The sequence below is a fragment of the Mus caroli genome, unplaced genomic scaffold (assembly GCF_978045245.1).
Source record: "Mus caroli unplaced genomic scaffold, Mus_caroli_1 scaffold_3, whole genome shotgun sequence".
NCBI classification, from domain to species: domain Eukaryota; kingdom Metazoa; phylum Chordata; class Mammalia; order Rodentia; family Muridae; genus Mus; species Mus caroli.
In genome coordinates, this window is record NW_028227258.1 from 38815078 (window position 1) to 38837388 (window position 22311).

At 45.8% G+C, this 22311-nt stretch overlaps 1 protein-coding gene across 1 annotated transcript in view; it reads right to left on the reverse strand.

The window, feature by feature from the left end:
• Positions 1 to 686: 686 nt before the first annotated feature.
• The window catches only part of Alg14 (ALG14 UDP-N-acetylglucosaminyltransferase subunit), a 76962-nt gene continuing 55337 nt past the window's right edge, over positions 687 to 22311 (reverse strand). Inside the window, exon 4 of the mRNA XM_021158685.3 lies at positions 687 to 2020. Within this exon, the coding sequence (XP_021014344.1) occupies positions 1790 to 2020 (231 nt within the window). The 3' untranslated portion in view covers positions 687 to 1789. The remainder of the gene's footprint in view (positions 2021 to 22311) is intronic.

The following is a 22311-nucleotide window of genomic DNA, read 5'->3' on the forward strand; positions in this document are numbered from 1 at the left end:
TTCTGGCCACGAGGAACTTCTGTCACAGACATGATTCTGTCAGGGACATAGTTTCAAGTAGAACCAGCTACATCATTTGTGAGGTCTACAGTGTGAGTTCCTATTTAAAATCAGCAAGATGCTTGAGGGTGGAGCTGAGAGGCCAAGTATTTTTCTAACATGGTGGGAGATGCTTGGCTTAATCTCTAGCACCAGAAAGTGGCGGCAGCCAGTAACAACAACAACAACAACAACAACAAAACTACTACTACTAACAATAATAACAACAACAACAATAACAGAAGACAAAAAAAAAAATCAAAGATTGAAAGCAAAGTGGAGGGACCTTCACGAGTCTGATACAGTCCACAAACTCATGAAACTGGACCATTCTCAAGCAGGCCTACCTAGGCTCATATCTGGCTTTGTTATTTCCTAGTCATGTGATCCTGGACAAGTCAGGACAACAGGGACAGTAAGAGTCTCTATCTCATTGATTCCTTCCAGATTGAATTAGGTGTTATCTGAAAAGTGCTCAAAATACCTGGCATTCAGCAAGCACTACATAAATGTTTATGAATACACCTTCCACCAGGCAGGCATAAGCATCTCAAAAAGCTAGAGACAATTACAGCCACTGGGGAAAAAAAAAAAAGCTTTTTTTTCATGTTTTGAAAATTTAGATTCCTGACCGATAGAATCATGCCTTTATTATGAAGACACTGCCAATATTTTAACCAAACAGATATTAAAATACAGTCTGGATCCAGGCCAGCAACACATCAGGCAGACTTAAGAATAAAGAAAGACTCTTGTTTACAGTCAGAGGTCTGGAAGTCTGGGGAGTGTAAATGGACATGAAACCAGTTTAACAAATTGCTTCCTTTAGGCTGAGATAGCTCATGCTTCCTTTAGGCTGAGATAGCTCTTGCTTCCTTTAGGCTGAGATAGCTCATGCTTCCTTTAGGCTGAGATAGTTCTTGCTTCCTTTAGGCTGAGATAGCTCTTGCTTCCTTTAGGCTGAGATAGCTCATACTTCCTTTAGGCTGAGATAGCTCACTGAGAGGCTTCCCCAGAAGGAGTAAAGCCTGACATGTCTGAACAGGACCAAAGGGATGCCTTGCTCTTAAGCTCCCCCCTTTTCCTCACTCCTTACACCAACAACTCCTGATCCTTCTCCCTCCTGAGAGTGGGGTCACACTGACAATACCTGCCCCCAACCTGCCTTATCCTGTACTTTCTTTTTATAATGGAGAACACTTTTGTTTTATTTAAAGCTGTAAAACAGGAAATGTTACTAAACATACACACTCTATATTTAGGTCAAGAGAAAAAAAAACCCAAAACCCCACAGCTGTAAGAGTCCCAAGAGAGCTTTTAAAGCTCTCGCCTTTCTTACTCTCATCTCTATAGAGCCCTCCTTCTCTCTCTCCCTTCCCCCTCTCTCCACATGGCCAGGGCCGGCCTCTCTCCCTCTTTCTACCTTCTCTCTTTATCCCTGCCTTTCTACAATAAAGCTCTAAAACCATTAAAAACAAACAAACAAACAAACAAGGGTCCCAAGAGAGCCTGTGAGCAGTGTTAGTAGTGTTATATGTACTTTTATTTAGAAAAATGTTTTCGTGTACAGACATAGCTACTTGATGGGAATTATATGCTAAAGTTTGTCTTTCTTCATTGAGTTATTTGTACCTTTTAAATTCTTTACCATTGATATTTCTTTGGCCTTTGAAAAACTTTACAGTAAAGATAGTATACAGTAAATATTCTCGGTACTTGTAATGTTCTCAAGACTTAGGGTGGCCATTCGTCAAACAATTCGCCCCAGGTACACAGACTTGGGGTACTTCTCCTTGAGAGTGGGCCACTGAACAATGAAGTAGTCGGAGAGGTGCCTCAGGATCTTCCCTGACAGGGACAGCGTCTCCACTCGGCAGATGCTCTCAACGTAGACGATGATCACTTTCTTCACTCCAAGTATCCCAAGGAGCAGGGCAGACACACAGATGGGGACGCATGTTCCTGGTCCATTACACAGCACCTTAAAAAAAAAAAAAAGGCCAAATCAAAATACAGAAAACCGTCTTTAGTGGGCCATTCTGAATTTAAAACCCTAATCTTAGAAGGAGATTTAGTAACCCAGTTAAGTCTTTCTTTTAAGAACACAGATATGACAGTGTGTACTGAAGGCAGTATACTCAGAAGTCATGTGGAGCTTTGAAGTCTTGGCTCTCTTGCTTGCCAGCTGTGTGACTTGGGGTGAATCACTTAACTTCATCCCTCTGTTTCTCTCTCTCGCTCCCTTTTTCTCCATCTCTGTCTTGTCTCTCCCTCTCCGTGGGGTTATGCTCAATCATGTGTGTCTATGTAGAGGCTAGAGGTCAGATGTGAACACCAGGAGTCTCCTTTTACTGTTTCCTACTTTATATTTTTAGACGGGGTCTCTCATCAAATCTGGGGCTCACCATTTTGGTTAACTGGCTGGCTAGCTCTGGAGTCCCACATCTGTCTCTCTCCACCCACCCATGCAGGGCTCCAGACTCCTGTAGCTTTTCAGTAGGTACTGGGGATCCATACTCAGGGCTTCATGATGTACAGCAGGCATTCACCTGCTATGCCATTTCTCCAGCACCATGAGAATTTTACTTCAAACGTCTACCACAGTGGTTGGTGATTTACTCAGTTCTCACTGCGTGGGGTGTTTTACTCTTCTCTGAGCCCCGTGAACCTTCAGTGTCCCACAATACATAGAAAAGCAGAAAACAAAACAAACTATGACCCATTCAGCTTTCTTTCTTCTAATTATGTTCTTAATGTAGGAGAAAGGGCTTTCAACTATGGTGCAGTATCTCTGGGGCTCCAACCCAACAAATAGGACATCTGGAAGGAAGGCTGCCACCTGAATGAAGGTTTTGTTGTTGTTTGTTTGATTGACTGTTTGTTTGTTTGTTTTTGTTTTACTCAACAGGACTGAATCTGTGCCTATAACACAGAAGCACTTTAGTATTTCTGGAATTCTGCTAATATCTATAGGAAGCCACCAATTTTAAATAAACTGGCTGACTAATCTAACAAGAGAAATAACAGTCCCAATCACAGAACAACTGCAGAAATGTTTATTGGTCTTTGAAGAAATGGGAGGAATCTTATTCACAGACTTATTTGCAAGATAATTTATTATTGCTTGAGAAAAAGTATTTAATACAATATCTTTCTCATATGCTCATAATGACTGAATTAGTAAAACCCAATAAATCATTTTACTTCACAGCTACAAAACAGGAGGCTTGTCGTTGTCTACACATGCCTATTAGCATCATGAACAACGTTACATGATCCTTCCAAAAACCATATCCACAAAACATCACAGACTCTTCCAGGAGGACAGGTCTTTAGACACAGGGTTGAGCGGCCTGTGCTATGCACAACAGGGGTTCTCACACAGACAGACAGCTTGGCTCTGGGCAAATATGGCAAAATGAGCAAGAGTTTGATAAAAGTCATTGTGCCAAGCTCCAATCCTTCCTCAAGTATGAGTGTCTAAAGACCACTCACAGGGCTCCGCTTAGTCTCCGGATGGATCCATCTTTTTGTAGCCTTCTGAAGTATTCTTCCTATAATTTAAGTGGTTTCTGTCTCTCATGGGGAACCATTTAGGATGTCTCCCAGGTTAGCAGTGACTGAGTGGAGCCAGAGTCCAGCCTTTCATCTCCTTTAGATTAACAGACTCTCAAAGCAGCTGAGTGCACAGGCCTAAGGTGGATAGAGGAGGCCCACAGGCTTCAGCCAACCTGAGACTGGGCTACAGCAGTAAATCTCACCAACGCTATTCATTAACCACACACCGTGGCCGTGGCTCACACCAAACACAACATATAGAATACTGTAATTATTACTCGTAGAGATAAGAAGGCAATCTGCTTGATTGATGCTAGAAAGCTTATATAGCTTCAGGCTACGTTTCTATTTAGTTATCCTCTTATCTTAAAAGTGGGGAAATCATCTGTAAACTCCAGTTTGCCTCTACCTACCAGTTTGTTTGATACCTACAGACTCACTCTGATTCCTTTCCTGGCTTTAAAGTGCCCCGCCCCCCAGTTGTAGGCCAGCCCTGTACATCACAGGATGGTCAGCTGATTTCTTGGCCTCTGTCCACAAGACTCTGGTTGTCAAGGCAACCAAGAAGGATCTCAGGCACTGCCACATTGGTCCAGGTAACAACTACTATATTAATTCCTCAATCTTCTTTGAAATGGCGTAGAACAAAACCAAAGTTGCAGCTTGCTGGAACTTCAGTAACACAAAACATGTTTAATATGTTGTTTAAAAAAAATGGCATCCATATCCACATGTGTTCACCTCAACATCTGGCTGATGTTCCACACGAGTAAAGGACTGGGTGCTGGTGAGAGAGTCTCTGCCATAGACAGGCGAGAGGCTGGGGAAAGTGAGAACCAGAGCTATTTTGTTTGCTTCTTGAAGCCCTGTATTTTCACCCTCGGAGGCAGCTTACTCCAGAAGGCACAGGTACAGCAAACCCACAGAATCCTAAGTCAGTAGGTCAGAGGCAGCACAAGCTAACCCATGGTGAAGTGACTGACTGAATCAGCCCGCCCAGGTCGCTGGCTTTGACCTTTGGCCTGGGGTACGGGAGGCAAAGGGGAATTGAGGAAAATTATAACCTCAAGGAAAACCACTTTTAATTAATTACAGATTTTAATCTAGCAGCAGCCTAGAGTTGTTTTCTTTCTTTCTTTCTTTCTTTCTTTCTTTCTTTCTTTCTTTCTTTCTTTCTTTCTTTCTTTCTTTCTTTCTTTCTTTCTTTCTTTTTTTAAAAACGTGGATTTATTATCCTAAGAAGCATACCAGAGAGGTTAAAAAAAAAAAGTCACCAAGAAGCTTTGTGTTAAAGAACTTGAATGTAATGGTCGACGATGCAAATTCTCAGTGCCCTCCCATCACTGCCCATCACTGCCCTGGCCTCCCAGTGCCCTCCCATCACTGCCCTGGCCTCCCAGTGCCCTCCCATCACTGCCCATTACTGCCCTGGCCTCCCAGTGCCCGCCCATCACTGCCCTCGCCTCCCAGTGTCTGCCCATCACTGACCATCACTGCCCTGGCCTCAGTGCCTACCCATCACTGCCCTGGCCGCTGACTCTTGGCTTCCTTCAAAAGCAGTCTACAGTCTGCAACACAGCAAAGCTGTCAACAAGGAAAAGAGGAAGCGGGAGCAAGGGGGTAAGGAAAGACAGCGACTCTTCTCTGCTCTCCTCTGGAGGATCGTCCACTTGTAACTTGTGCATAGACTGCACATACCTAACCATACATTTACACGTATGTGGCTGATTAACATCATGGTTGTCACCACAGGTTTTTCTTTTTCTTTCACCCAATATATTCTGATCCTGTTTGTCCCTTCCCCCAAGTCCTCCCAGACACTCTCCATCTCTACCCACTTAACTTTAGTCTTTCTCTCTCCCTAAAACACAAAGACAAAAGTGAGAAACAACAACAACAAAAATTCCCCAATTAAAACCAAAACAGGCAAAAGACAAAAAAGAAAGAAAGAAAACAACAAACAAATAAAAAATAAAGCCAAAACAAAGCAAAAAGTCTATTAAAGATACCATTGAGTTCACTTTATGTTGACCAACAGCTGACATCTGTTTACCTTTTTCTCAGAGAACCAGTCTATCTTTCGCTCCCAACTCAAGTGTTTGAAATGTTTTATACCCTGCTATAAAGAAGGGACATCTGAATCCAGTCTGAGCAGAGCACTGACTTCTGCCAGATGCGTCAGGTTCTGCACATAAGACAGGCAGAAGCCACAAAAGTGGGACACTGGCCGGGCAGTGGTGCCGAATGCCTTTAATCCCAGAACTTGGGAGGCAGAGGCAGGCAGATTTCTGAGTTCAAGGCCAGCCTGGTCTACAGAGTGAGTTCCAGGTCAGCCAGGGCTATACAGAAAAACCCTGTCTCTAACCCCCCCTTAAAAAAACACAACAAAACAAAACAAAACAAAAAAGCAGGACACTGATGGACCTCCTCTTCTCCCCTCTTTCTCTTCTTTTCCCCCCTCCCCTCCCTCCTCTCCCCTCACCTCTGTTCCCCCCTTTCCTTCCTTCCTTCCTTCCTTCCTTCTTTCCTTCCTTCCTTCTTTCCTTCCTTCCTTCCTTCCTTCCTTCCTTCCTTCCTTCCTTCCTTCCTTCCTTCCTTCCTTCCTTCCCTCCCTCCCTCCCTCCCTCCCTCCCTCCCTCCCTCCCTCCCTCCCTCCCTCCTTCCTTCCTTCCTTCCTTCCTTCCTTCCTTCCTTCCTTCCTTCAACAGGGTGTTGTTATATAGTCCTGGCTGGCCTAGAACTTATTCTATAGCCTAGGGTAGCCTTAAACTCCCGGGTTATACTCCTGCTCTGTGCTGATATTACAGGTAAATCCCATCACGCCTGGTTGGAGCAGGGCTTTCTCTACTGTCTGGAAGCCAGATGGGTGTAGACCTGGAACTCTTGTCATCTGGCTTGCTGCCATGAGGGGAACTTGAGAATCAAGCCACTGCAAAGGCAAGCAGAGCTGAGAGATGACGCCAGGCTAGGGTCCCTTTGAAGACAAGGCTTAAGATCCACAAATCCAGCTGTGTCTGAAGGGATGCAGATCTTTCCGTAGTCTTGCCAGGCACATGAGGGGATGCAGTCTATCTTTGCTTAAGCCAGCTTTAAACACAATTTCTGTCACTAGCAATAGAAAGCATTCTAACCATCATAGTCCTTTATTTTGACTTTCTGTCTGGCCTCTGACCATTGGAAGTGCCAACCGTTAGGTGTTCAATATGCATCTGCTGGGTGAATAATACACTTGAAAGTCAGATGTGTAAGAAATGCACCAAGGTAATGTATGCCATAGGTCTAAGAAACAGGAAGGGGCCAATCAGCTATAAATGCGGAGTCATGAGAGTAGATGCACCAAGGACCCAGGATAGTCACCAAGGTTTGTTGTTCTGTACACAGGTCAAGTCCCATTGGCTGAAACATAACACCTGCATGCATGTGTTATGACATGCTTAACTTTATTAGTTTGAACTTAACTCCCAGCCCAGCAGGAACCCCCTCCCAATGCTGAAGCTGGAGTTGAGACCTTGGGGGTGCCATATTAGTTATGGGTCAGAGACATGTGGTTTGGGTGGATCCAGACCAGGACATGTGAAGGTGAGTCTGGAAGACTGCAAAGGCTTCATTCTTAGGGGATGAGGCAGAGAAGCAGAGCCTGCAAAGATGGCCTGGAAGTCACTTTCTGGAGTCTCTTGCTGGTAGAGGAGGAGGCTAGAGAGACATCGGGAGCCCAGGAGCCTTGGGGACACAGCTGTAGGGAAGGCTCTGTTGCGCTCTTAGGAGCAAGGATTGAGCCAGAGAACTGGAGCAAGTCCTCTGTCAAAACTGAGATGTCTCGGGCAGGAGGCTATTGGAGGTCATGGGTTCTGTTGAACTCTGTCACACTCTGCAGAAAGCTGGACAGCGAGGTGGCAGGAACAAGCATGCTCGTGTGGATTTTGAGATCAGGAGACACAGGAATGAAGTTGGTCACCATGTTAACAACGGCTGGAGAGGCCAGATATGGTGCTGCATGCCTTTAGTCTCAGCTCTCGGGAGGCAGAGGCACGTATATCATATCCCTGGGAGCTCAAGGCCCGCCTGGTCTACACAGCAAGTTTCAGGGACAGCTGGGGCTACATAGGGAAACCCTGTTTCAATAAACAAAGTTGTATCTTGATTCTAAAATCTGATTCTGGTAGCAGACCAACTCCATTTCTCATAGCACAGGATAGCCCTTCCTTGGCCCCTTTTGCAGTTGGTAGATGGGCCATTACTCGGTCAGATGTCTGCCTCCATCTGATTAGGAGCCAGTGGCTGGAGGATTATCTGTTCTAGTAGCAAAGGTGCTGTTGACCGAGGTCAGCAGCACTGTCGGTAATGGCAGCCACAGCATCTACTGTCCAGCAGCAGTGTCCTCAGGAAGCAGCCCTGAGCCCATGGGCGTGGGGGCCTGGCTCCACCTACTCAGCTCCCACGTTGTCCCTCTCTTTTCTGTGGCTATTTCATTAAATTTCCAACAGCTTTAGAATTCTCGGTAGCATTCCCCTAAATTCTTTATATGCAGCCAGTCAGAATAGAGGGTGGTTTGCTATGAGGATGCTCACTAGTCTGAAGGAAGAAGGACTGTGAAAGCAGCGAATGCAGTCAAAACAGCAGAACACACTGCGGTGTCGGGGCTTCCTCAGGCAGGGCCAAAGCACCGGCCCATTGCACAGGAAGGAGAAGGCGGAAATAGAGACTCCACTGTAAAAGGAGATGTGGCAAGTGTCCCAGGTGTACAGAGAAAATAAAAAAAAGGCCTTAGACAGATGAGGAAGGCAAAAGCAGCCACATAGACACACCAGAAAACGGAAACAGGCGCATGAGACAGTCAGGGAGGAAGGGTACCACAGCAGGGTGGATGGTCTGGACAACGTGTGCCAGCAAGGCGGGATGAAGCCTGCGGAAGGGCAGCGTGGAGCGAGTATGCAGTCAGTCCTGTGGAGAGCAGGCAGGAGAAGGCTGTGTAGCAGATGGGGTGACGCATGAACTTGGCTCATATTATGGTACCTTGTATTTCTTCTTCTCTTTTATGTTTAGTCATCTGAGTGGTAACAGACAGGAACACCTACATATCAGGACCAATATGAAATGACCAAATAAATCCTAAACACTTGAGTCAGCTTGTCATCCTCAGGGTCTCTTCCAGCCTGCTGCTGACACGCCCGTCTTTACTGCATGCACCGAGCTCCCAGTCTGTGCATAAGTATGCTCGCCGTGCGTTTCTGTACTTGACATCTGTGCTCCACTGTAGCCCGGCCGGCTGCTTTCATTTTCTCCATGTAATTCATACCTGCTGATTCCTCCTGACTTTAGAAATGGAATTGAACCGATGGAAGGGAAAGGAAGCTGTGGGTTTCACTTAGAGTCGACCTCATTCTCTGCGTCTGTTGCTTCTCAGTCACTTTTCCATCTCTCTTTACCCAGACATGATGTCCACGTCCTTTTAAGCCACGTGGAAAGGCAGGCACGTCACAGACTTCATCGAAGCTGCTGGACCAATGTTTTAAAGGTATTGGCTCCTCGGTGAGTTACCTGCATGTCCTAGCTGGCAATTTAAAAGCACTGTTCACAACTTAACTGAGCTATTGGAGACTCCAGGCCGGTGAGATCTTGTCTAGTTGTTAGGTTCCCAAACTGATAAGCCATCACTGACCGTGCCTGCTCAGACAGGACTCCCTACTCACCGTGTATCCACAGTCCATTACAGGGCTGAGGGACAGCCATAAAAAAGGAGGAAGTCCTCTAATGTGTGGCAACATGGATGTTTCTGGAGGGTGATACGTTAAGTAAAATAAACCAGGGACAGGATGACAGATGCTGCACATTCTGGGTCATGTGTGAAAGCTAAGAAAGCTGATTACACGGGGTGGTATAGAACCCGGGTCACTGGAGACCAGGGAGAGAGCAGGGGCAGAGCGGGTAATATGTAACAAAACACAGTTTCATGGGGGTGGGGGGGAGGTTAGTTCTGATGTAAAACAGCACAAAAGGATAATTACAGCAGACAGCAAGTATATATTTAAAAATAACCACAGGAGAGCTTGATTTATCATTTTCCAGCACATGGAAATGAAAATACTCGGTCATTATATATATAATATTATACTATGTAAATGGGTAAAACTAGCATACATCTAATTGTTTCAAAAAGACGTTAAATACTATGGGTGCTTACAGCTAGGGCTTGGCAATCATGCTGCCCTGGATTGGCTACTGAATGGAAATGTGACCTGGGATAATATCTTCACCTAGTCCATGTCTCAGTTTCCCCATTTACAGATTCACCCATTCAAGAACTATTTTATTAAGCAAAGGCGGTGTGGCAGTCTCTGCTCTAGCATTCAGGATCCATGAATTGGTGAACAAAAGACTTGTTCTCACAAAGGTTACAATCCCAGAAGGTAGATAAGAAGTAACAAGATACATACAAGGGCCTGGAGAGTGTCTGAGTGATGGCTCAGCCGGACTCCGGTTCAAATCGTAGTGGCTACATGATGGCTCACAGCCATCTGAATTCTCATTGCTGCCTAGTCTACAGAGTGAGCTGTACAGAGAAACCCTGTCTGTCACAAAAAACGCTCCCCTGCAAACAAACAAAAAAACCCAAGCAAAAAAGAAAAAAAAAGAAAAAGAAAAAAAGAAAAACCAAGGGCTTGGAGAGACCTGAGAACTTGCTAGCAGCCGGTTCTCCATCTGTGAGCATAAAGTAGGTAAAGGAGCTAAGAAGTTGCCAGTGCCCACACTGCTACGTTTTAATTTCCTGCAATTGCTTTGCTAACCCAAGGACTAGAATAAAATAAAGACTTAGAAGGAACAAACAGAGTGACACCATCGCTGGGTGCAGCACAGCTTCTGGGCCTCCTGACAGCTTCTGCTATCAGTTAAGGAAAGGAAATCCTGTAGTTCTCTGTTCTCTGCGCAAATGCACCAAAGGCATTTTCAGCGAGTTCTATGAAGCCTATGGATCCAGTGTTTGTCCTTATGCCTTCCTCACACTTTGTATTAGGTAGGACTTCCTGATGCACAGACAGCCAGAGGTGCTCATTTAGAGCACTCAGTCTTTGCTAGGCATTTTAATATAATTATACATCCCGCACAATAATACTAGTCCCTCTTTCCCTGCGGGATACGATCTACCCTTAGAAGATGCTCCATGTCAAGAGTACACCAAATCCTACAGAGACTATGTTTCCCTCACATACCCATGAAAAATCTAAATTATATACAAGGCACAATATGGGAATAACTAATAAATTAAATAGAATAACTATAAAAATATACTGCAGATCTTGGCAACCTCAGGATATGATTTTTTTCTTTTTTTAAATCAATAACTTTTATCATTTTGTGTACAGGAAGCACTTTTTTTCCCCTTTCCCTTCTCCCTCTTGCTCCAGCCCTGCTAGCTCCGGCCCATAGATTTTTTACTTGTCTCTCTTTATGGATGGTTGCGAGCCACCATGTGGCTTCTGGGATTTGAACTCATGACCTCCGGAAGAGCAGTCAGTGATCTTAACCACAAAGCCATCTCTCCAGCCCTACAGGAAGCACCTTATGGATTTTCGTTGGCATATCCAAATTGCCAGCATGACTGACTACTTTTGAGCTTTAAGGTCATTCTTGAATAAAATAAGAGTTACTTAAACATAGCACAGTGATCCTGTAACTGTCAATCTGATAACCAAGAAGACTTCCAAGTGACTAATGTAGGTAGCATCCACAGAATGGGTATGTATGCTGGACAAGGGAAAGAGTCACATCATAGGAGGAACAGGAGAGAAAAAGCCAAAATTTCTCACACTACTCAAGACTTCAAGAAATTTAAACCTTATACATTCTGTGCTTTTAGAATCTTCTATTTAATATTTTCAGACTGTAGCTTATCATGAAAATTGAAATCTCAAAAAGTGAAAGCTTGGGTAAGAGAGGGCCCTGAACCTCACTGGACTCTTACAGTGCTGTTTCAGAGAAAGAGCAGCAAGGACAGAGAAACTCATGGGCATGCGCACTCATCACACAGCTCATCCATGAGTGAGCTGAGGTCATACCAAAGACGCAAAGGCGGAGTCTGGGCTCATCTCCCCCTCACACTGGCCCACCTTAGGCTGCCAACAAATCCCATACTATCTGGAAGCAGTGTGAAGGGAAGGCAGGGCCAGGGGAGAATATCAGTGGACATCTAATAGAAGGTGAAAGTCTGACCATTGCTATGAGAGCTTGAACAGAAAAATCAGAGGTGGAAAGAGCATGCTACTGGAGTTAGACTGATGGCGGTTGGCTGCTTTTGCACACTTGTAGACTGAAAGGAGGAGGGATCTATTTTCCTCATGGTTCCAAAGGATCCACCCACTCATGGCAGGGAAGATACACTTTCCACTGGCAGAGAAAAAGGGGACAGAGTGAGGGGTTGGGGGATGAACGCTTCACAGCGCAGCATTCCTCTGTGACCCACTTCCTTTAATGATGGCCCTACCTCCTGCTTTCCATTCACCCCCAATAAAGCCCCCAACGATTACCTGGTGAGGTAGTCATCCAGTCATTAGATCAGACTCCACATTCTTAACTGTATCTGCGGAAGGACGCTCTCAGAAACAAATACACCCGTATTTCCCAATCAAGGTCAGCGGGCAGTCACGATCAACCACAAGGAGCAGTAAAACCTTTCTACAGAGCTAACAATGCAACAGTTACCATTGTTAAAGAGAAGAGGGAATACCTTTCTAGACAAGAAGAACTGGCTTGAATTCAGAACAATTAGGCAACTCCTGGCTTCTGTTGAAGCCCTCTGGTAAGCAGGTAGGTGATACCTCCCCCATGACGCTTCCTCATTTTTTAATATTTTTATTTTATGCATTCCATTTTTATCTTGCTGGACTGAAAATCAGCTTGCAGTTTTCCTTAAATTGTCTATGTGCAGGCTAATTTTGTATTTTAAGAAACTTAAAAAATTTTATTGAGGAATATCAGATTCCTTAATTCTATGACAAAAGGATACATAAGAACACTGATAAAACACACACACACACACACATTTTGTGTGTGTTAGAGAAAGAGAGAGAGAGAGAGAGAGCTTGAGAGTGAGATACAGACAAAAGGAATTTGACCAACTGAACTGTATCAAGCAGCTGTGGTCTTGTTGACTCAAACAACTCAGTACTTGGAGCAAAGTCACACCTTGACTGAATCAGTACCACCCTCTAAAGAACACACATGGACTAGAGAAATGGCTCACTGGTTAAGTGACTGCTCTTCCGAAGGTCCTGAGTTCAATTCCCACCAACCACATGGTGGCTCACAGCCATCTGGAATGGGATCTGATGCCCTCTTCTGGTGTGTCTGAAGACAGCTACAGTGTCATATACATAAAATAAATAAATAAGTCTTAAAAAAAAAAAGAGAGAGAGAGAGAAGATGAAGAACACATACTTTATTTACCCTCTGTGTGTTTGGGAACTCAAAACTGTTTTTCTTCTCAATGTTGCCCATGTGTTTCCCAGCATCCCAGCAATGGTGCATGAATGCTGTCAGTAGTTTGGCAGTTTCTCTGAGGTTGCTACTGACTTCAAGCTTAATCTGAATGATGCTGTTTGCCTGGCTGCACTAGTGACTTCTTCCTGCTTCAGACTTAAAGCAGGAGCATCATTAGGATTTGAGGGACTCAAATAGTTGATCACTACTCAGAGACAACCCCACTGACACCACCAAGCAGAAAAGCAGTTCTAGCCAGGCTATGGAGGCACACGCCTTTACTCCCAGTACTTGGGAGGCAGAGGCCATATTCATCTGGGGATTCTTTTTTCAATGTGGAGTCTCTCCAGATCAGAATCCCTAAGTCTAAGGCCTGGAACACACTTTCAGCCAACTCTTAGATGGTTGGTTATAAATCAGCACTTGGAAATTTCTACTCTGCTAGAAGAGGCATTGCAAGTTACATTCACTCTTACAAGAGATCTGCGTGTGTTAAAGGGAAAGTAGCAAGAGAAGGCACGGTGGTCATTTAGCTCGCTTTCCTATTGCTGTGATAAGACACCATGACCAAGGCAACTTCAGAAGAAAGGGTCTTCCCAGAGGGACAGATCCATCATGGCTGGGAATCATGGCAGCAGAGACAGCTAATTCAAATGGTCTAAGTCCATAAGGTTTCAAAATCTGTCCCCAAGGGCATAGGTCCTCTAGAAAAGCCTAACCCTCCCTCAGACAGTGTCCTAAGCCTCCCTCAAACAGTGACACCTCCTGAGAAGCCAGCATTTGTTCAAATGCTGGAGAGAGTGAGGGCCACCAATCACCCAAGCCACCATGAGTGGGTACAGAGGGACATTTGTCTTCTGTTCAGCCCCACTGAGGCAGCAGATGGTCTAGCTGACCACCCTGCATACTCAACAACAGAGACATTTCAGCCAGGAACCTTCCCCCATGACAGGTAGATTCCTTGCCTCTTAGAAAGCAAGTACTGCTGGAAGAGATGCTTATCCTAAGACCTCAAAGCTTGCTCCGTAATTACCCACAATGCTTTTTGAAAGGTGATGGCTTTCAGAGAGCATGGACAGACAGGATGTAAAATAGCATTAAGAAGATGGAGTGGGGCTGGTGAGATGGCTCAGTGGGTAAGAGCACCCGACTGCTCTTCCGAAGGTCTGGAGTTCAAATCCCAGCAACCACATGGTGGCTCACAACCATCCGTAACAAGATCTGACTCCCTCTTCTGGAGTGTCTAAAGACAGCTACAGTGTACTTACATATAATAAATAAATAAATCTTTAAAAAAAAAAAAGAAGAAGATGGAGTGTCTCGTTCTACTCAGCCACTCAACTACTTCTGCAGCTTCCGGTGTCTATCCTGCCCCTTCTAAGAGCATGAGGGAGGGGATTTGCTGCCCACGCCTGGCAACACAGCCTTGGACTTTGAGGGTGAGGTGGGCAGGGCCTCTCTGAGGTGGACTGCTCAGTCTGTCAGTACAGAGTGAGGCCCTGTCCCAGCAGATCTTATGGGCATGGGCAGCAGGTTTAAATGAACCCAACAAGCAATTTGGGAAAGAACTTGCCTGACCAAATGCCAAAGGTTCTTTAAAAAGAGATCCCCAGCCACTGTGAGAACTCTGCACCTCTAGGGCTCCTAATTTCTATATGGAGTTCCCTGGTTCTTGTTGAGCATCTCAAGTGTTGATGTGCTAGGGAGGAAAGCAGAGAGAACACTTTGGAGTCAACTGCTTCGTGCCTGGCTCAGCCACTTCCCACCTGTGCGCCTGTGTGTTCTGAAGCTGTCACTCTGCCTGTCTCTAGAGTCAAGCAGCCCTCCCCACCGGGGCACAGTGCAGATGAACTGGGTGCAGCCTGACCACTCTCCAGCACTGCCAGTCCCACACGTACACTGTTCTGTAGCTTCTCTGCTTGCAGCTGCCTCACAGCTACCAAAGATGGGCCTGCGAGCTCAGAGGACGAGCCCTGTGGCATCTGCACAGCCGCTGTTCTTTCCAGCTCTACGGGGCCTTTTTGGATTGAATTAGTCTTCCCTCCTCCCGCCAGGTCAGCCAAGGCACCGCTGGGCCACAGTCCAGGCGTCTTCCGCTGAGCAGTGGCTTCTCGGGTTCTCTTTAAGCAGCTTGTGAGGGGAGAAGGAGGCAGAGACAACAATAATACACAAGAACCCCTATGTCGGTGCACACCCAGCTGCTTACTGGTAGGATTTCTCAGGGTAAGACGTAAAAGTCCTGTATGAGATTTAGACAGCCCATTGGGTATAAAATGGAATGATTTTAACCAGGATTAGGCCACACTTCCTGAGCGACAGAGCGTTTCCAGGGAGAGTAAGGGCCGTGCAGCCCTCACCCATTGTTGCTCCCGACTCCTATCTCCATGGCTGTCCAAGCCCATTCAGCCTTCCCTGGCAGCCTACCGTGGTATGAGGTTTTGAAACAGAGCTGGGTCTGGAAACAGAAGCGGCCCCCTCTGGGTGCAAGAAGTGATGGCAGCGAATGGCATAAGGGGGAACAGAAGCAAGGCACTCATGTGTGTGACAGACACAAACTTTAAATTCAACATCAACTATAAGCCAGTGTGTGGAAGTCTGTGTAGCAACTCCAACTGCCACCAGCCCATCACTTTCGGTTGTCACTTTTTATGGAATTTGTGCAGGAGGAGAGGGTCTGCATGGCTGAATGATTACAGTCTGGATACTGTGGTCATGGGCGAGTTTCTGTCTCGGCTCTGCTACCTAGCCATCAAACTCTGGGCTAAGTTAAACTTCTTCTATGCCCCATCTTTACATGATGGGGTAAGAATGGCAGGTGACTAGCTCACAGAACTGTCGTGAGGACCACGTGAATCAAATGTGTACAGTATCATCCAGGTACTTGGCCCTAGGGCCTGGGACGATGAGTCAGCTATCAAAGAACGCATCCCACTGATATATATTCAGTCCACACCTCATGCTTCTGTGCCCAAAGCAGGTCACAAATGTTTCACAGGGACCTGCAGAGAGATTGCTCACTCCCTCTGCAGATGCTGGCCAGTTTAAAATCACAAGACCTCAGTAAAAGCAAAGGCGTTGTACAGCGAGCACCTTCAGAGATATGAACAGAAAGCTCCTATAACAAGCCATTAGATAAAGAGCCTATGTCCATTCCTGATACTCTTTAAAGGCTGAAATGGGGGCTGTGGAGATGGCTCAGTTGGGGAAGTGAGGACCCGAGTTTGTATCCTCAGGACTCACGTAAGCAGTTAGGTGCAGCAGTGACGTCTGTAATCTAACGTTGGGAATGAGACGTGGCATAGAGAGGATTCCCGGAAGCCCTCAGGCCAGGTGTACACGGCCCACAATGGTCAGTCTAATGCAGAAACCCTTTTAATCACTCGCTAGGAAAGAGTTTAAGAGGAACGAACAGCACTGATCGCTTAAGCACTTAGACAAGAACGAGGGAAAGAAGAACAGTACTGACCGTTCTAAAGCCACAAAATCGACTCCTTTTTCTACCCCGCAAGAAACAGCACATGCTATCCTCTCCCTGGTCACTGCTTTTAGACTGTTCTTTCAAAATCCGAAACTTCTAATAACATCCTATAAAAATAAACCACAGGGCAGCCATCCCAGAGACTGAATTCCCTCCATCCCAGGCAACTTTTAAAGCAAAAGACGGCAGTTAAAACAAAACAAACTAAACAGACATCAGTTCACAAAATAAATGTCTGGCTCAGCACCCCATGAGGTATGTGGTTTTGTTAGGTTTTTTTCTTTTTAAGTAAAATGAGACCTCAGTCACTTTATTTGAATATTTAGATATAATTATGCAGGGGACAGGAGAATGTGTTATATTCTGGCATTCTTGAAAGCACGTGTTCCCCCCCACCCATTGTCCCCACACTGGCTTGTTTTTATTATGTTCCCTTCTCCTGCCTCTCAACTGGCAAATGTGTACAGAGCAAGGGCAGCTTCTCCCTGCAGGGGAGTCTCTGCAGATTGTCTGCCAGGCCCCTCTCTGTCAGCTGCAATGGTCCCTCCTGGGTTCCATTCTCTACGGTGACTCTGAGCCTGCAGGAACAGGGCCCTGGCAGCCAAGACATATGAAATCACACCTTGATAGTTGTCCTACCAGGCTGGAGAGATGGCTTAGTGGTTATTCTAGAGGATTAGGGTTCAATTCCCAGCACCCACATGGCAGCTCACAACTGTCTATACTCCAGTTCCAGAGGTCCTGACACCTTCACACAGACATATGTACAGGCAAAATACCAATGCTCATGAAATAAAAATAAATAAAAATGAAAAAAAAAATAGTCCTACCTGAATTTGTTTCTCCCTTTTCCCTTCATACCTGAACCTCCCAACTCTGCTCTGACGGCTTCCCCAGTGTGGCCCTCCTTGTTCTAGGTTTCTTTTGCCCCTACCAGATGCAGCCCGTCTCTGTCACCTGACTCACGCAGCCTCCTACCAGTGCTCATCTCTCCCTCTGGTTCATCTTTCCTTTCTCTGATGTGTGATTACCTCAAATGAAAACGTCATCATTTGTGTTCCATGGCTTCTGGCTGTCCAGATGTCCCGGATGAAAAGCCCTTTCCTAAAACTCAACATGTACCCGTGGCTTTACATGACTGCAGTTTCAAGGCTCACCTGGATTATTCTCTCTTTGTGGAGAAACCCCACAAGTGTTGTCCCAGGTAATGTAATGACACTGAGTGCGAGGAACAGAGAGCTTCGTACTCCCATGATGCACCCTGCCTGTGGCCAGGCACTATAGACAGTGGTACAACCACTGACATCAGGTACAGCCGGTTTCATAACTCTAAAGCCTCCTTGACTGTTCCCAGCGCCTTCTTTGTCCAGTTAATGAGTTTTGAAACACAGAGGTTGGATTAGCAATGATTTAGGCAGGATGAAGTAATTCAAGCTGTACTTACTGGAAACCAAAAGCCTTAGGACCAGGGCTTGTAGATTAAAGAAACAAAACAAAAATGGGAGGAGGAGAAAAATGACCAAGTGAGGGGGTCAGAAGGAGAAGAGAGATAGACACTGTGCCTGGTGAATGGCACTCAGAGCGGTTCTGACTGAAGTCCATCTCTCTCACTCTCACTCGCTCTTTGTAAACAGTGCCTCACTCTCATGGCTGCAGGACTGTGTACCTGCACTTTCCAGGTGAGGGAACAGACAAGCAATACTCACATTGTTTACTATGGTAACCAGTGGCCCAGTATAAAGCTCAGTTCCTGTTTCACTAGAGCAAAAAGAGATAGGATTAATAATGGCAGCACTTCTTAGTGTTCCAGCTCTGTTCCCCACACCAGGGCGGGACAGGGGGATCTTGATCAAAATAGACTGTGGCTGGTCAGCCTAGCCAACCCACAAGTGCTTGCTTGCTATCTTTCTTTCTTTCTTCTTCCCTTTCCTTCCTCCCTCCCTCCCTTCCTTCCTTCTTCCTTCCCTTCCTCCTTTCCTTTCCTTTCTTTTTTCTTTTTTCTCTTCTCCTCTCCCTCTCCTCTCCTCTCCTCTCCTCTCCTCTCCTCTCCTCTCCTCTTTTCTTTTCTCTTCTCTTCCAAACTGAGCTTGGTTGTCTGTCTTTAACATCCATCTATCCTCTACACTTGACAGGGTGTAGAATAGAGAACAGACCCAAAGCGGGAACACTAAGAAGCTCTACAATCTAACTTAGAAGTAGGGAGCCTGCAGTAGCAGAAAGCTGGATCCTCCAGTCAGGCTTTTTGTGTTAGCTGATAAAGCTAATAATTTGATTTCTGCATCTTATTCCTATAATCCTTTTTCCCTCCATTGCTGGTGAAGGTCGGGCAAGCACCCACTGCTAATCAACATCTCTACTCTTATACCTCTTATCTAAATTCATTGTGAATACAGGAGGAGGAGTCTGAGGGCTAACAGCCTCCCTGAGAGCTAAACACAGGCACAGATAGACATATTCACTCCGTATCCTTTAAAAGAATGGATTCGTCCAAGGTCATGGGTTAATAAGTAACAGAATAGGGACTTGAATCCATGTGTGATGGAAAAGTTCCTGATTTTCTAAAATTCCACTTCAGTGATTCTTGTATGAGTTCTATTTCTGAGCTTCCAATGGGCTGCCAGGAAACTGGAAACACTTGCTGGCCCGGGCATTAGCTACCTTAAAGAACCACATGCATGCTTAAGACCTTTGCTGATGAGCCTGTGCCAGTGGCGAAGGCTGAGTTCAGCGTGTCTGTCTGCTGTGGGCCACATCACACCAGTACTGACTTGCCTCTCTAGGAACTCAAGGTAGCAGAAGCTGTGAGGAAGCTGTTAAGTGATCCAGCAGAGGCATGAGGCAGACAGGGAGGAGAAAGGGACAAAGGGAGCAGGAAGATGGATGAGCAGACGCTATGAGGCAAGGGACCTGAGCTCTAGGAGAGGAGGCAGAGGCCCGAGGGGCAGGGCTGAGGGTGGGGAGGAGGCAGCAGAAAGAATATACAAATAAATCCTAGGAGACAAAAGGCAAAAGAGGGAACACACACACACACACAACACACACACACACACGCGCACGCACACATGCACGCACGCACGGAGGGAGGGATACAGAGAGAGATAATTTAAAGAGGAACCAGTTACAGGAATAGGAGCCAACTGCTTGCAAGGAAAATAGCCACAAAGCCATTGTCTATTTCCTGTCAAAACGATGTCAGGTGACCCTTATCCTCAACCCAAAAGAATGTCAGAAGTTGTGGTTTGTACTCCCAGTGCTCAGGAGGCGAAGTTCTAGGCTAGCCTGGGCTACATAGTGGAGTATCCTGTCTCAAATAGCAAAACGGAGCCAAGTTCAAACTAAGCAAATACACAGAAAAGATGAAGAGTTACCGGCAGGCTGGATGCCAACATGCTAGCTGAAAACAGTATAGGCCACTGACAATTCCTCCCACGGGCAAAGGGGACGTTTGAGCATTGAAGGTATCTTCTCCACTAGCAGCTTCCAGCCGGGTAAGTACAGAAGGGCCTGTTTGGCTGGCAACCATCTGTGAGTCCAGCAGGACCCAGGCTTACTGAGCTACTGCAGTGCCTTTGAAAGAGTACTGGGTAGAACTCAGGACTGAGGACCACAAACATCTTAGGAAAACAGAGTTGTCTCTGCCTTGCAGGCAGTGTTTTTGCCCTGTTTAAAGACTATGCTTAGCTGACTGCCACCCCCCCCACTCCTCCCCACCCCACCACCAAGTGTTGCACAAAGAATTCTCTGACACACTGCACCCAGTGCAGATGAAAGCGCTTAAGTGTGAGTGCAAGCAGCAGCATTGGGAGTGACATTTACTGGCTGAAAACAGTGAAATCAGAGCATTCCAGTCCACGGAGATTAAATGTCAGCATCTCAATGCTTAGCTGAGCATTAGCCATGGAAGTTTAAAAAAAAAATGGAGGATTCAGTTTTCTATTGTAAACGGCACTTCAGAAATCTAAGAAGAAGACTTTAAAAGCAGGAAGGAGCTGATCTAGGCTGGAGGGGGACATACAGATTGTTACTGAACTGCACAAGTTACTGAAGCCAGCTCAGTACCCAGGCTGGACAGAGCCTGCTGTCTTTCACCACCACAACCAGAGGATGTGACTCTCCACTCACACTTGGCGAGCTGTCAGTCAAAACCCAAAATATAGATGCTTCAGGGCACAGAATTCTCCACACTGGGCATAAACTTTAAAGGAGTTTGTTTTATTGTTCTTTTAGAATGAGTACTTTTTAATGGAGAGAGAGAGAGAGAGAGAGAGAGAGAGAGAGAGAGAGAGAGAGAGAGAGAGAGAGAAGTTGAGGAGGAGGAGGAGGAGGAAGAGGAGAGGGAAGAAAAGAATCACACCCCTCAGGCATATTTTTCCCATGGATGCATTTACTTATGACAAAACAGGCTAGAGTTTCTAAATATAACAACCATTGTGTGTGTGTGTTACAAGAGCACACACACACACACACACACACACACAGAATATCTTAAAACTGAACCTTATCAGCAGTCATTCCTTCCTAAGTAACCAGTGAGCATCTTGTCTATTTTGCTTACTGTGGGTGTGGGTGCCCCCTGGATAATATTGTAAACCATTGCTTTAAACCTTTGAAGTCTTGTATTTAATCCTCAATATCTTTATGAGGTGGTTAATATTATTTCCATTTTATAGATAAGAAGACTGGGGCTCCAGAGGAGATTAAGGGCTTTACCCAAGACCACAGGACTATTAAATCATGAGGGATTTAAGCTCCAAGCCACTGACTCCAGAGCCTGCGTAATCAACCTCCAGTTCAGAAATTCAAAGTCTAACTGAGATCACAGGCTTATGAAGAAACATTCAAGCACAAGTGAGGAGACAAAGACATGCGCAGATAAGCCAAATCTCAGATCTAGGCAGGCCTCGGTGAGTCTTGACAACAAAGGAGAGCTCTCTTTGGTGAAAAGGCAGCAGTTTGTTCTCCAGGAATGGGAAACTCTGCCTACCAAAGCCTTGAGTGTTTACCATCCCTAAACGTCAGCATTTGTTGTGTATGAGAACAAACATTGGATGGAAACAGAGATACGGACGTGGAGCCAGCCCAGGTGAAGGTGGAAAGGTGGGTGAGACAGGGAAATGGAGGCTGGAATCAGGAAGGCTTCTAAGCCTTAAGTGAGGTAGGTGGTCTGGTGACCTGTTAGACAGAGGTGATGAGGTCGGTGAATCCACGCTTGCTAACTAGTGTAGATTACTTAAGAATAAAAACTATGAGGCTGGGTGTAGTGGCCCATGCCTTTGATCCCAGCACTTGGTAGGCAGAGGCTGGTGGATCTATGTGAGTTTGAGGCCAGCCTGGTCTACATCTTGGGTTCCTGGCCATTCAGGACTACGTAGAGAGACCGTGCCTCAAAAAAAAAAAAAAATGGTGATGAGTTGATTATTATAGTATAATAGCTCTTATTTTTAAAGATATGTTTGATCTATTTCCAGTGGTCTGAAATCCATGGTCCAAAATCATGATTTCTTTTGCATCAGCATATGTGACCGTCATAAACCTTAAGGCTAATCAGGAAGACAGGTTAGTGCCACGGGAGAGCAGGAGCCGCCGGCTGATGGTCCGTTAGCTAACTCTGAGCACAGTTTAGCATGCATTTCATCTTGGCCCAGCCGTGGTTTGTATCAGGTTCTTTTAGATCCCTTGCTGCATCTCCCCACCATGGTCTTTGTTCCGAAGGCTCCAATGGACAGAACAGGATTTACCTCCAGCCTTCGGTGTCTTCCAGG